At 45.4% G+C, this 13,388-nt stretch overlaps 2 protein-coding genes across 2 annotated transcripts in view; one reads left to right on the top strand and one right to left on the bottom strand.

Annotated features, from left to right (window-relative positions):
• Bhmt2 (betaine--homocysteine S-methyltransferase 2) overlaps positions 1-1,369 on the bottom strand; it is a 41,975-nt gene extending 40,606 nt beyond the window's left edge. Inside the window, exon 1 of the mRNA XM_023706056.1 lies at positions 1,259-1,369. Within this exon, the coding sequence (XP_023561824.1) occupies positions 1,259-1,291 (33 nt within the window). The 5' untranslated portion in view covers positions 1,292-1,369. The remainder of the gene's footprint in view (positions 1-1,258) is intronic.
• A 15-nt stretch (positions 1,370-1,384) lies between these two features.
• The window catches only part of Dmgdh (dimethylglycine dehydrogenase), a 70,422-nt gene continuing 58,418 nt past the window's right edge, over positions 1,385-13,388 (top strand). The window contains exons 1-2 of the mRNA XM_004645745.2: positions 1,385-1,607; positions 6,212-6,386. Coding sequence (XP_004645802.1) covers positions 1,480-1,607; positions 6,212-6,386 — 303 coding nt within the window. The 5' untranslated portion in view covers positions 1,385-1,479. The remainder of the gene's footprint in view (positions 1,608-6,211; positions 6,387-13,388) is intronic.

The raw sequence follows: 13,388 nt of genomic DNA, 5'->3' as shown, positions 1-13,388 counted from the left end.
ATCAGATTTAGAATTGAAATAGCCCTTTAAATATCCACACTGTGCAGTAAAAAGCATAGTAAAACACAAGGTCATGTACAGGTTTGTGTATTCAATCCCCGGTACCACCAAAAAAAAAAAAAAAAAAAAAAAGGGGGTGGGGGAAAATGATGGCCTCTGACAAAGCCGTGGTGTCCGTAATTCCTTTCTTCAGTGAGTACAGATTGAACCAATGAATGTACTTAGTCGCTTGGCTTTTTGATGCTCCTCTACAGTCTCTTTAAAAACAGTGCAACTTTAAACAAATTTACAGCGTACATGTTACTCTTGGGCCAGCCAGATACCTCAGGGGACTAAAAGGTCGGCTTAGGTGGAGCACAGCCTCTGGCCAAGGTTCATCCCAGGCGCTCTGCCCCCCTATCCCCACCCCCAGGCCACGCTGAGTAGGTTACTGAGACTGGGCGTGGTGGCACACTCCGGTAAGCCCAGTGCTTTGGAATCTGAAAACAAGAGAATCACCGAGTCCCATCTGTTTGGTGACACCCTGTAGACCCTGCACCAAGCACGTTAAAAAAAAAAAAAAGTTACTCTCAAATTGGTCATTATATAAAGGATATTCACTAGAAGGTAAATATTTTCCATAGTTAACCGTATTAACCAATTAAGGAATAAAAACTAAAATTTCTAAGGCTTTACTGCATATTAATAAAACAAATCTTTGAATAGACAGCAATGTAAAACGTAAAAATTATCAAATTCCTATAACCAGGTTCTGGGTGAGGAGACGGCTTCTCCTCACATTTTAATGTTAATAAATAAACGCTGCCCTTTCCCTTGGGTCCCCTGCCCAATCTGCATCGCCGGCTCCAAGCGTCTTTGGGGGGTCCAGACCGCCGCTCCTCGCTCCTCCAGTCGGGAGCGCTCTGGGTCGGCTTGGATGCCCCTTCCCTTCCCTTCCCAGCCCCTCACCCCACGTGCTGCGGAAGGAAAGCTGGCGCTGGGAGCAGACGCGGGCGGGGCGGGCAGCCTGGCCCGCGGGGGCAGGAGGCGGGGGTCGCACAGCCGCCCCTGCCGAGCGGGTCCGCTGGCCAGGCGAGCAGCGCGGGGTCTCGGCGTAAAGAGTGGGAGCCCCGGAAAGGAGCCGCAGCCGGCGCTGGGGAAGCAGGCTCAGGGCGCGCATCCAGGCCTAGCTACGGCGCCCGGGCTGCGCGGTGGGATCCAGCCAAGGGGTCCCGGCGGGGGTGGCAGGTGGGGGGACAGGTGGGGAGGAGGCGCTCACCCGCCGGGCCGCGCGTCCTCCGGCCCGCAGCATCGCGGTCTCTGTGGCCGCGGGGCCGAAGGGCAAGACCAAATCCCGCCCCTCCGGAGGAGGGTCCGCCGGCCGCCCTAGCCTCCCCGCTCACCCGCGCCGCCCCGGTCGCCCCAGCCGCCCCGGTCACACACCCCCTCCTTCCCGGTCTGCCCAGCCGCCCCGGCCGCCAGGCCCCTTCCTGCCTCGCCATGCTCCTCCGCGCGGTGGCGCGTCCGCGGCTGGGTCTCGCGCTGCGCGGGGGTCCCGTCCTGTCTCAGGGTCTTCCCCACTCCCGCAGTCCCACTCAGACTCGGGGATCCGCCCGCGCCGGGCCAGGGTGAGTGGGGTGCCCGCGCCGCGGGCTGGGCTCAGTCGGGACTCCGGCAAGAGAAGGATCGCACAGAGGTGGCCTCGCTCCAGTCCCCTCGGCCGGCCTCGGTGTCCCCGGCCTAAGGAGGAAGGAGCTGGCTAAGGAGGTCTTCGCTTCTTCGGGTTGAGGGTCTTGGAAAAGGCCTGTGGCAGCGCCTGGTCCATCTGCCCTCTTAACGGCTGCATAGTTTTCTGTGCTGCACACCTGCGATGTAACTCAGCAGACCCCTCGCCAATGTTAGGCCTTCAGTTAGCGACTGCAGGGAAAGTTTGTAGCCCACCAGTGTGGAATCAATTTCTAAAAGAGAAATTGGTTTGAAAGCCGGCAAGGGGCAGGATTCGCCCTTCCCCAACTGCATGTGCTTTGCCCATCTTCCCTGGTTCCTGTAGTGGCAACTGCTTTGTGCTTTTGCTTAATTTGAAAGGAGAAAAGGCGTTTTCTTGTTGAATTGGTCTGTATTTAAATAGAGCAGTGCTGTGCAGATTTTTCAGATTTTTCATGACTTAGGGTAGAGCGTCAGTGCACTAGTGCAATTGGCTCAATACTTATTTATGTAGTCATACTGGGGATTGAACATCTCCATCCCCTTTAAATTTGTTTTCAATTATTTTTTAAGTCTTGAGACAGGGTATTGTTAAGTCACCAAATTGCCCAGGCTGTGCTCAAACTTAACCATCTCTCCCCTCAGCCTCCCACAGTGCACACCTCCGTAGGCTCTCAATTTTTATTTTACATTCCAAAACCTAAAATGTTTGTAGTCAAATGATCAGTTTTTTACACTGGTCTATCCATTCATCCTTCCACTTAACATATTTAAGTGATTTAACCCTGATGTTGGAGGACAGCCCCCAGGCTAGGAATACAAGAGCTGCCAAAGCTCTTGGTTATGTGTCACTGGATCTTACACTTCCAGGTTTCAGTCCGCTTATTTACAAAACAGAGACAGAGACGTGAATATTTGCTCTGATGAACTCACAGGATTTTTGCAAAGTTTAAATAAGAGAATACATGTGAAGATGCTTTTTGACTGTAAAACATAACAAAAATACTATTACTGCTGCTGCTACTACTACTACTACTACTACCACTACTACTACTACTAGTATTACTAGTACTACTACTACTAATGGTACTTTACCCCAAGCAAAAGGATAGAGATATTTAACTCATGTGAGATGATTTATTTAAAAGTGATCATATATAATATTCAGGATTGACCCAAAATATATTTTACTGTATTAATTTAGCAATGTGTGGTTCTATATTCAAGAAATCAAATTTTAAATGATTTTATTTCTATTGCATATTCTTTATAGGCCCAATCCAAAACTGGCAATGTTTGATTTTGGAAGGCACTTGATCAAACCAAGTGACAATATAAAATTCTCATTTCTGAGAAAGGAAAAGGGGGAGAGGGTGTAAGTTAGATAAAAGGGAGGATGGAGAGGATTCAAATACATTACACAACAGCACTTACCTGGCAAATGCAAGGTCCTGAGTTCAATACCTGGTCCCAAAATAAAAATACATCACACACATTGAAACCCTTAAACATAACCCTAGAGAGGAGGGCGGGCAGGCGATTCAAATAAAGTCCAAGATCTCTCCAGACCATTTGAAAATGGATTTCTATGCAAAGTCTTTATATGTACATTAATTGTTTCTTATGCGGTGTACAAAGATGGTAAAAGTCTAAAGAAGAGTTAGTAAAACATAACACAAAACCATAAGTAAGTGTTCAAGAATCATGAGATTATTTAAAAGCACCAATGGATCAACTTAACTTTCATTGACCAACTCAAATTTTAATTTGATATTAAAATAAATGCTGAGAAGTAATTGGTTATAACCCACAGAGTCTTGTAAATACCCACAAGTTCATACTGAGAAAGGAAACAAGCAGGCCTTGAAGAAAGCATTGCCCTGCAGTAGGCAGGATGATAACTGTAAATGCAATGGGGTGTGACAGGTAAGAAACAGTCTACAGGTGCTAAAGGCACTCAGTAAGTGTTTGATAAGGAGCAGGACATTTCCCATGGTCTCAAAGGCACCACACATTCATACTTACAATGATGAAAGAGAATGTTGTAATTTTACCAAATAATCTGGACAGCCCCCACCCTAAGCAAGTCCCCAGACACAAGCCACACCAAGGCTGGGACACACCAGCCTCATGTGCTTCCTAGCCACATGCACTGGGAGCTCTAACATTGCTTAGTGATGTGCCCACTACAAATGTACAACCTAACCCACATAGCAAGGAAACACCAAACTGAGAAGGTAAATTCTCTCGGGTAGAACTGGCTGTTACTTTTAGAAAATGTCAAGCTCAGGAAACTCACAGCATGTCCTAAATTGAAAAGGACCAAAGAAAGGGTTGCAGATTTGATACTTAACTAGAAAAAGAAATATAAATACATTATTGGGAGAACAAACTAAATTTTAATATGTATTATACATTAGATAAGATTGTATCAGTGTTAAATATCTTCATTTTGATAACTATTATAGTTATGTAAAAGATTGTGTATGTATATGAGTGTAGGAAATGAATACAGGAATACTGAGAAGCATCTGGAATTTATGCTGAAAACTACACATGATATACATAGAAATATTTAGATACATATATGTTATATATTGAAATAACTGAGAATAACATTTCCCTTCTAGGCATTCTGAGAGTTCTGTCTTCAATTTTTGCAACTTGTTTTGTAAATTTGAAATTATATCAAAATAGAAAATCACTCCCCCAACCAGTTAAACCAATAATAAGAAGAGAAATCTCTAGTCTAGGTAAACTTTGAAGGCAGTTTAGATAGCTACCAAGACTTTCCAGCAATGTTACCTATATGTTATATCCTCCCAAATAAAGCATAATAAAACATATGGTAGAATTAGTATCATTATATTAATTTTTTTTGGTGGAACTGGGGATTGAACTCAGGCTCTTGTGCTTGCCAGGGAAACGCTTATTCCACTGAGCGATCTCCCCCGGGCATTATATTAATTTTAATGAGAGTGTCTCTCTGCTTTTTTTTTTTTTTTTCATAGATTAAAACATACCTAAGCAGGGTACAATGGCCTGAACCTGTAATCCTAGCTACTCAGGAGGCTGAGACAGGGAAATCTCAAGTTTGAGGCCAGCCTGAGAAATTTAAGGTCTCAAAATAAAAATTTTAAAAAAGACTGGTAATGTAGCTCGGTTGCAAAGCAGGCACAAGGCCCCGAGTTCAATCCTCAACAAAACAGCACAAAGCAAAAAGCAACTTACCCTAAAGATTACAATTTTTAGTCTGCGGCACCAAATTATAATGTGGAACATCTTCTCAGACTTGTAATAATTCATATTGTGAATCTTTAAATTAGAAACTAATGCCAGAATTGGATTAGTAAGAACAGAAAAACGGGGTAATGAACTGTAGGCATGGGGTAACAAGAAACTCTTCACTGATGCCTTCTGTTGCACTTACTGATTACCAAATGCCTGAGGTGCTCAACTCACCTCAATGAACTCACAGACCAAAAGACGGCCGAGGGGCACCTTGAGACCCCGCTAGATGCACCCCTCTGCCACCTCCTGGCCCCGGTGACCCCCCAGCCCCTGGCCTGCCACATAGCCACCTCCCCTCTCCCATAGTCTTCCTTCCTCACGTGGCCTGCTCAATTCATTCCTCATTCAACACTCCAATCAGCTGTCGCCAGCTCGCCCACGCTAGTGGGATCTCGAGCTCCTTTCAACGCTGAATTCCCTCAGCCGTGCTATTGGCTCCTGCGTCTCCCAGGCTGGTTCGTACGCTGCACTCCGTTTCAGCTCATCACCGCTGAGTGGTTTGGTGCCCTGTTCAGGGTAGGAGCTGGGGAATTCTGGGTGAGAGGCTAGGAAGAGTGAAGAACGAATGAGTAGGTGAAGGGGCGAGCAACGTGGATGCCGGACGGGAGGCATCGATTAATCCATCTTCCTGCCCTCATGAGCACTACCTTTACTAGAACTGTATCTGGGGGAGATTCGTGTAGGAAAAGTATGGCTAACAGAGGGTTAAGGTTATTATGAAATTATTATACATTTGAATGTTTTTAAATAAGAAAAATTATTCTCTTGATTCTTTGAAAATAAAGAAGTTACCTGTGGATTTCTTTAGCTGTGTTAGTACTGACAGTGCCTCAGGGTTGTGATGTGGGATTGAGCTCAGGTGTCCGCTTCTCTCCCACCCGGTTGCCCCGTCTGGGTTTGGATGCCCAGGATTATTAAAAAGCACCATGCAGGGGCGGGCAAGACAGCTCACGGGTCTACAGCACCTGCGTAGGCAAGCTTAGGCAAGGGCGCACAGCCCGCGGTTTGATTCTCCACACTATGTGCTGTGCCACTCACGCCCCCAGGGTGGGCTGAGCCGGCTGCAAAAAAAAAAAAAAAAAAAAAAAAAAAAAAAAAAAAAAAGCACAATGCAAATCAAAATAGCTGGGTGTTAGGAACTGGAGACCTGGGCAAGGGGAAACACCAATCAGCCCAAACTTCTAGCTGCTACAATAGCCAAGTAAAGGCACCATTTCCTAACAATACTGTCTTCCAGAAGAGAAAGCCCGCCTTTAGCTGCAGAGACAAAATGGAAAGACAGAGCAGAGACTGTGATCATCGGAGGTGGTTGTGTGGGCGTGAGCCTCGCCTATCACCTGGCCAAGGCAGGGATGAGAGATGTGGTCCTGCTGGAGAAGTCGGAGCTCACGGCCGGGTCTACCTGGCACGCAGTAAGACAAGCATCCACACTTTCCTGAGCCCGAACTGTGTGCCTTTCCGTGCACAACTTCTTGTCACCTCACCCTGGGCCCTTAAGAGCGAGCTCCTGCTGCGAGAAGTTGGGAAGAGTGGGGGCTGCAGCTTGACGGGGGCCTCTAGGCAGCACCGGGTTCTCACTTGCTTCACGTTGTCATCTTGAACACGCGGCTTCTGGGTTGTAATTTCCTGTGTGTGTGACTTCCAGGGAGGAACTCTAGTTTCCGGTTTCTGACTTGTGCGCAGGAATGCTGCTGGTTCCTGCACCTTGGTTGTATGGCCGGTGGGCTTCACGCCTCGCCATTCCCTCCCAGCTCCCTTATTGCCTTCCTCTTTCCAGAATCTCCCTTCTACTTCACTAGCCTCTCTTTCTCTTTTTCCCCTAGATCCCTTGTAGGAGAGGAAACAGGATCTATTTGCTTTTCTGAGTCTGGGTTATTTCACGTAACATGATCTCCAGTTCCTTTGACTTTCTTGAAAGTAACCCAACTTTGGAGTTTATGGCTGAATGCTCTGTATGAGTGTATATATACTGCGTCTTTACCCACTCATCGGTTGATGTAAGCTACAAAATGAGAATCTCAGTACTGTCCATCGCATAGGGCTGTGGGGAAGATTGATGCAGCTTGTGTAAGGGTACTGAAGTGAAGAGGTGCTGGTCCCATGGCTAAGGTGCTGGCTGGGAGAGCTTCTCTGCAGGCCCTAGGCTTTGATCTGTCCTTCCTTCAGCCTTTGATAGTCCTCGTGCCTCTTTTACTTATGGTCTGCATTTCGTGTTGCAAGACAAGGGCCTGGCCTCAGGAAGAGGTAAACAGCCAAATAGTGGGGGGTGCTGCAGCTTTTGTGTTAGGTAAAACTCCAGACTAAGCCAATTTTGCATATTTCACCATCTAAAGGATTTTCCTAGTGCTGTCCATAGAGAAGCAAATGAAGCTGCCCAGGTAAAGACCCAGGCTTGACCTTGTTCTCATTTGTGTCCAGTTATTTCCAAAATCTGCAAAGAATGAAGAGGAGGTTTGTGACTGAAACAGTTTGCTTTTGTAGGAAAAGCTGGACAGTACTGGCCTTACTTGTCACCCTGTCTGTGAATGGCTGTCCTGTTGGGAACAGAAAGCTAGAAGGGTCCCCCTTTAGGGGTTTGGTATCTAGCACTGCCCAAGTGCCCAGTCAAGTCTTCCATTACCTGAGTCTCGGGGATTGCAGTATCAGATGGCCAGAGGTGCAGGGAGCTGGCACCATACTGGATCCTCTCCCAGCTGGCTCTCAGTTCTAGACTGCATAGGTCTGGCTGTCCACTTCCTCCAGCATGACTGCAGTCTTCCCAGCATGCGGCTCTCCACCTGCTCTCTCTCTCTCCAGTCACTTCCTCTGCCTGCAGGGAGGGTCAGAGGAGCAGCCAGCATGCTTAACTTTTCTCCCTTCTTGCCTAGGGCTGCACCTGCAGGCTTTAGGCTATCTTGTGGAAGCAAGCCAGCCTTCCCCTCTGCCCTCCTGTTCCTCTTTCTCAGTGCTCTCTGTTACCCAGGCAACAAAGTTTTATGAGGAGCCTGTACCACCACAGGCCAGCTGTGGTCTAGGGGGTGAGGACACATCCAGGAATGAAACACAGCCCCTGCTCCTGCAGCTCACATGGTGGGGGGCAAGGACAGGGAACATCCAGCAATGCCAGAGGGCGAGAAGGGGGCACAGGTGAGGGGCGCAGTCTAGGGGAGGAAGGAGAGGAGAAAAAGGATCATTATTCCCGAAAGGGACATGAGGCAGAGATGAGAAGCATGAGTCATGTCACATGGCTGATGAGGGTTGTCTAGGGAAGAAGCTTAGGCAGAGGGAAACTGAGGCACACAGAAGCATCCCAAGAGGGAGGACTTGCGCTTGCCCTCCTCCTCACTGTGAAGGAGCTGCACATGTTAGTGTTTGCTCATTGCATACTGATTTGATGTGGCCTGCACTTTTGGAATAGATTACAGGATTCCCTGGGATTTTGTTTATTAGATACCCCATGAATAAAAAGCAACATAGCCATAATGTAAGTTCTTTTAAGAATAGTAGGATTTTTTGCTTAAAGTTAGCTGTACTTTTAACAAATAATTTTTCCTTAATCAAAGAGATACCACAGGTAGTGGAAAAGGCTTTCTCCTGATTTGTAGACAAGGGAGGTGGATTCAGGCCTCAGACCAAGGTCTTCTGGTCCCTGTGGAATAAGGGAAAAGAAAAGAAAGTTGTCCAAGGAAGCTGATTCTTGGATGCTTGCAAATCAAAGTGGCCTTCCTTTCAGGAGCACAGGAAGAAAGCCTACCATTGCGTATCTGAATACAAAATTTGGGAGCACACAAGAGAGCACAGTGTATGTTGGGGTGCTAGCTAATAGGTGGGCCTCCAAAGCTCAGCCAGTCTTACTGACATGTAGGATGCTTTACAGTTAAGATGTCTGGAAAATGCAGACATAAAATATCTGGGGAGGAAGGCTCAGCTCAGTAAATAAATATCCAAATGGGGTCATAGACCCCTCAGCCCTGAGGCTGCTATATTTTGACAGGACTGCTTTTTCAGTGTGTGGCGCTTCTGATAATCCAGGCACTTCCTGTGTAGTGGAGGGGAGGGGATAGAGCCTGCAGCAATCTGGGGTTGTGAGGTGGAGCAGGGTGGTGCTGCAAGGGGCGCTCCTGGAAAGCTGGGGACTGAAGGTCAAGGTGACCATGTAGGGTCTGGGAATTGGCATTAGAAACTTCCATTTGTTTTCATATACAAATGTAAGAGAAGTTAAACTTTACTAACCAGTACTTACTTGTATGCAGCCTTCACATTAGATGTAGGCCACATATCATGCCTCAATTCCAAGGTTCCCTGTAGGAAAGCCACAGTGGGGACATCCTCTTTCTTCTGTCATCAGTATATTGAGACACAGTGGAGGCCGAATCGTAGGGTATCATCATTACAATTAGCTGTAGAGACACTCGAGGCTGCAAGTAATGTGCTTTGTAATGGAGGGGAGGGAGTGGGCCTGAGAATGTTGTGCTAAGTGGGGCTTGCTGGTTACCTTCTACCAACCATTAAAAAGAGGTGTAAAACTTAAAGGGTGCTGAGGAGATAGCTTGGTAGTCTAAGCGCCTGCCTGGCAAGTGCAAGGACCAAAGTTTGATCCCTGGTGCCACATGCTGTGCTGGCCAGAACATGTGCCTTGCTGGCGGGGCGTGGTGGTGCATGCCTGTAATCCCAGTGCCAGGCAGACTGAGACAGGAGAGTCACTACGAGTCCCAGCTACATAGTGAGACCCTGTACCAAATAAGTAAATAAAAGATACTTTAAAAATTAAAAGAAAAAACTTAAAGGTCATCACATACATATAAAATATGTAATTTATATAATATATCCTATGCTACTTGTATAATATTTTATATTTATATAGCACTGGAGACATAATGCTTGCCTGGATATGCAAGGCCCTGGATTTGGTCTCCAGCATGAGCACATGCCCCCCCTTTCTCTTTCTCTTTCTCATGCATAAAATAAGGAAAGTTTGTTCTTTTAAAGTAAAAAATGACTACTTCAATAAGTCGAAAATAATTACCTTTTGGAACACAAGCTTGTTGGTACTGCAGACAGAATACTGGAAACGAGTGTTTGGAAATTCTGGCATTATTATTAAATTTTCTGTCCAAAATGATAGCTATGGTCTAGAAAAAAAAACCAAACACCTCTTGCATGTGAGATACAATTTTTAAACCCATTTAAGATTTTTCCAAATGAGGAATTGATATGGGAAAAATACAACTTCTAACCTGCTAGATGTCAGATACATTGAGTTCATATTCAAAATTGAAGGATGAATTTTAAAGGACCACGGAGGTTAAGAGTATGAAGAGTATATCATATAATAGGAATAGATCCTGAGAAACAGGAGGGGCAATGAGTGGGTTGCCACCAAGGCCCTGTGTCAGGGGTATTAAATCAGCAAAGTGACAATGTGAGTACAATGTGGGTCAAACTGCAGCCAACCTATAGAGTTATGAGTATTACTACTTAGCTCGTATTGATCCATTAGGGAAGTGGCTCACATAGCAAGGGTGCATGGAAAGAGCAAAGGCATTTGAGGAAGGGATGGGGCTGATGCTATGGTCACCCACCTGGCTGACTGATGCCTATCTGGACTTCTTGGGCCAGATGATACCAATCACAGTGCCATCCCAAGTTAGGGTTTATTCCTTGGGGAGGCGCATGGGTCTGGTCACTGCATCTTTACCTGGAGGCCTCACCTTTCATCGATTTGCTTCCAGCCACAGTTCTGGTGTGCTCTCATCTTCTGTACAGTCTCTCAAGGGCTGTCCCTGCCTGCTGTTAATTTCCATGCAACTTAGCTTTCCATGGGAGAGTCACAGTGGGATTTATCTCTGTTTATTTAAAATACACAAAGTGCAGTACATTGCAACTAACTTGTAACAAGAACTGATGGACAAGAGAACATGCCACAGTCAAATGACAACAGAAACCTTGTGCAGGTATTGGCTAGGACAGAGCAAAGGGCTTCTAGACACAGTGTACAACCCAAGGAAGAGTGGGTACCTCTTGGCCTATGCCTAGGAGAAGGCTTTTATGCTACCACAGTCATTAAAACTAGCAAAGCTAGAGTCAGGTCAACTAGTGGATTGCAGATTTTGAGCCAGTGAATATAGTTTACTAATCAAGTCTGTTAATCACATAGCTTTCTGTAAGTGTGATTAATAAGCTTAATTTTCCAAAGCTTCTCTATGCAATGAATGAAATGAACATTACCTAAAATACTTCACTAATCCCAAGTTGCTTTGTGTGTTTTATGTCTATTAACAGTAATCATATTTACATACTGTCATGTGTCAGTGAAGTGCTGTACATATTTTAGTATCATGCTAAGTTTTTATCATGCATAAGGATATAGATGAAATATCTGGAGCCCCTGGCTGGGAAGCAGGTCGAGGTCAATCACTAGACACCCTGTGAAGCAGGGGCTCCTAAAAGAAGGGAGGGATTGTGAAAGGTTTCGGGAGAGCACCGCAGCTGGCGATCATTATTTCCTACTATGTAGCACCCCTGCCAGCTCTGACTTCAGGGGTCCTTTCATACAGCTCATTGCCAGTCTTTTCCAACCTACTTAGTTCAACAAGGATTCAAAAATCTTAACTTATTCAAAGGTTTTTATTCAAAAATTTTTAGTACTTATCATCCCATCTTCCCTCCTTTATCTTCTTCACCAACCATGATTGTTTTCTTCCTGCAAATGGAAGCCAAGCCCCCTTCCTATTAAAGACATCTGTGCTCTCAGCATCTTTTCTACCCTTAGTTCTCAGTTGTTATGTCCTTTACTGTGGTGTCTCTGGGACGTAACCATGTTACAATGAACAATACAGTCTGTGCAAGAGTAGTCAAATGATTTAAATACAGTGAAAGCATTGATATGAATCTTTCCCAAAACTGTAAATACAGATTAAATGAGAAACCCAGCTTATATAAAAGAGAGAACAGTGTCAGAAAATTGCACTCCTATCTCACTTCTCACTGTCATAATAGCCAGAAAAAGAGGAACACGTGACTTGACCAGTAGAAACAAGTAGACTATATCAAAAAGAGAGCTGAACATTTCCTGCACTATAAATTTTCAAAGGAGTTTGTTTCCTGAACAAAGTGTATTAGGCTAAATGCCCGGAATAACAAGTTTTACAAAAGTGAACCTGTGTGACTTTCAGAGGGGTTCCACGCACTCCTACTTTCTGGGGCGGGGAGGAAGAGGAGTGTATAGTGTAGTCAATGTAGACAAACAGTGGAGCTTTCTGATGTCTGGCTTCACTGGTGGGCCTCTTGAGGGAAACCAGGCAGTCAGAACCTCAGGCCTGTGCTCAGGAGTGTTCATTTCCTCAACTGACAAGAGACACATTGAAGACAAAATCAGGGTCAACAGCAGGTACTGGAAGGCCAGGCGTTCCTTATTATGGAACTGGGAAAGTTCAAATGTACTTTAAATGTCAAACACGGAAAGGAAAAAGTAGTGATTGACCATGAAGTCAAAGAGCCCGACTCATATTTCACTCTAAAAGAACTCCTCACCGTTATATAAACCTGTGCTACGGGATGACCATAACCTGGGTTAGGAAGTTTTTGTCCAAAATATAGCTATGATTATGTGCAGATACTTGAACAAATAGCAGATAACATCCCTGGGGTTCTGGTTCAAAAACAATGATTTTCTTTTTTTTGGCAGAACCAGAGATTGAACTCAGGCCCCTGTGCTTGGCAGGCAAACACTTATTCTACTGAGCTATCTCCCAGGCCCCGAAAATGATGATTGGTAAATGTTTTAGTTTCAGAGAAACAAATACCCACCACTACCATAGGAAAATTGTATTTCTACATAAGTTTTATTTTGAACAGATCGAATGCTGAAGAGCTTTCCAAAATAAAATTATCTGCAAAATGAGGCCCCAGATATTTAATTAGGAGAACTTGCTTCATATAATTGCTGGAATTCGTTGTGTCTGCCAGAGTTGATAAAGGGGGTTTCAGCATAGCTAATATTTGGTTATCTTTTTCCATAGAGTCAGTATTTATCCAGGAGATCCTCATGGTGCTTCTTATGTGCTCATCAGGCAAGGTGAACCAAGGTTAATGGAAGTCTGCCCACCTATTCACCAGGCTCTAACTAGCAGAGATTTCTAATTCTTGAATTTTGCAACTCAAGGAAGGGGACATGTTACAGTGTGTGTCTGAACGTCCCCCCAAAGCCTGACGTGGTCATGGGGGTGGACTTTTTGGAGGCAGCTTAATCTACAGCTTGTGACTGGTTTATTGGTTAGGGCTAGGATTTGGGGTGTGAGTGCTAAGCCCACCCTGGGGTAGGTAGAATGCATCCAATATGAAGGAGGGAAAGAGACTGGTTCTTGCCTCTCCTCTTTTGCTCTTGTTGCTTTCGCTGTCTTTCACCACCACGAGCTGTTTCTCCTCTGCCCTGT

The sequence above is a fragment of the Octodon degus genome, unplaced genomic scaffold (assembly GCF_000260255.1).
Source record: "Octodon degus isolate 3935 unplaced genomic scaffold, OctDeg1.0 scaffold00238, whole genome shotgun sequence".
Taxonomy (NCBI): Eukaryota; Metazoa; Chordata; class Mammalia; order Rodentia; family Octodontidae; genus Octodon; species Octodon degus.
Note: the sequence above shows the minus strand (reverse complement) of the source record. Positions and strands in the feature narration are given on the sequence as shown.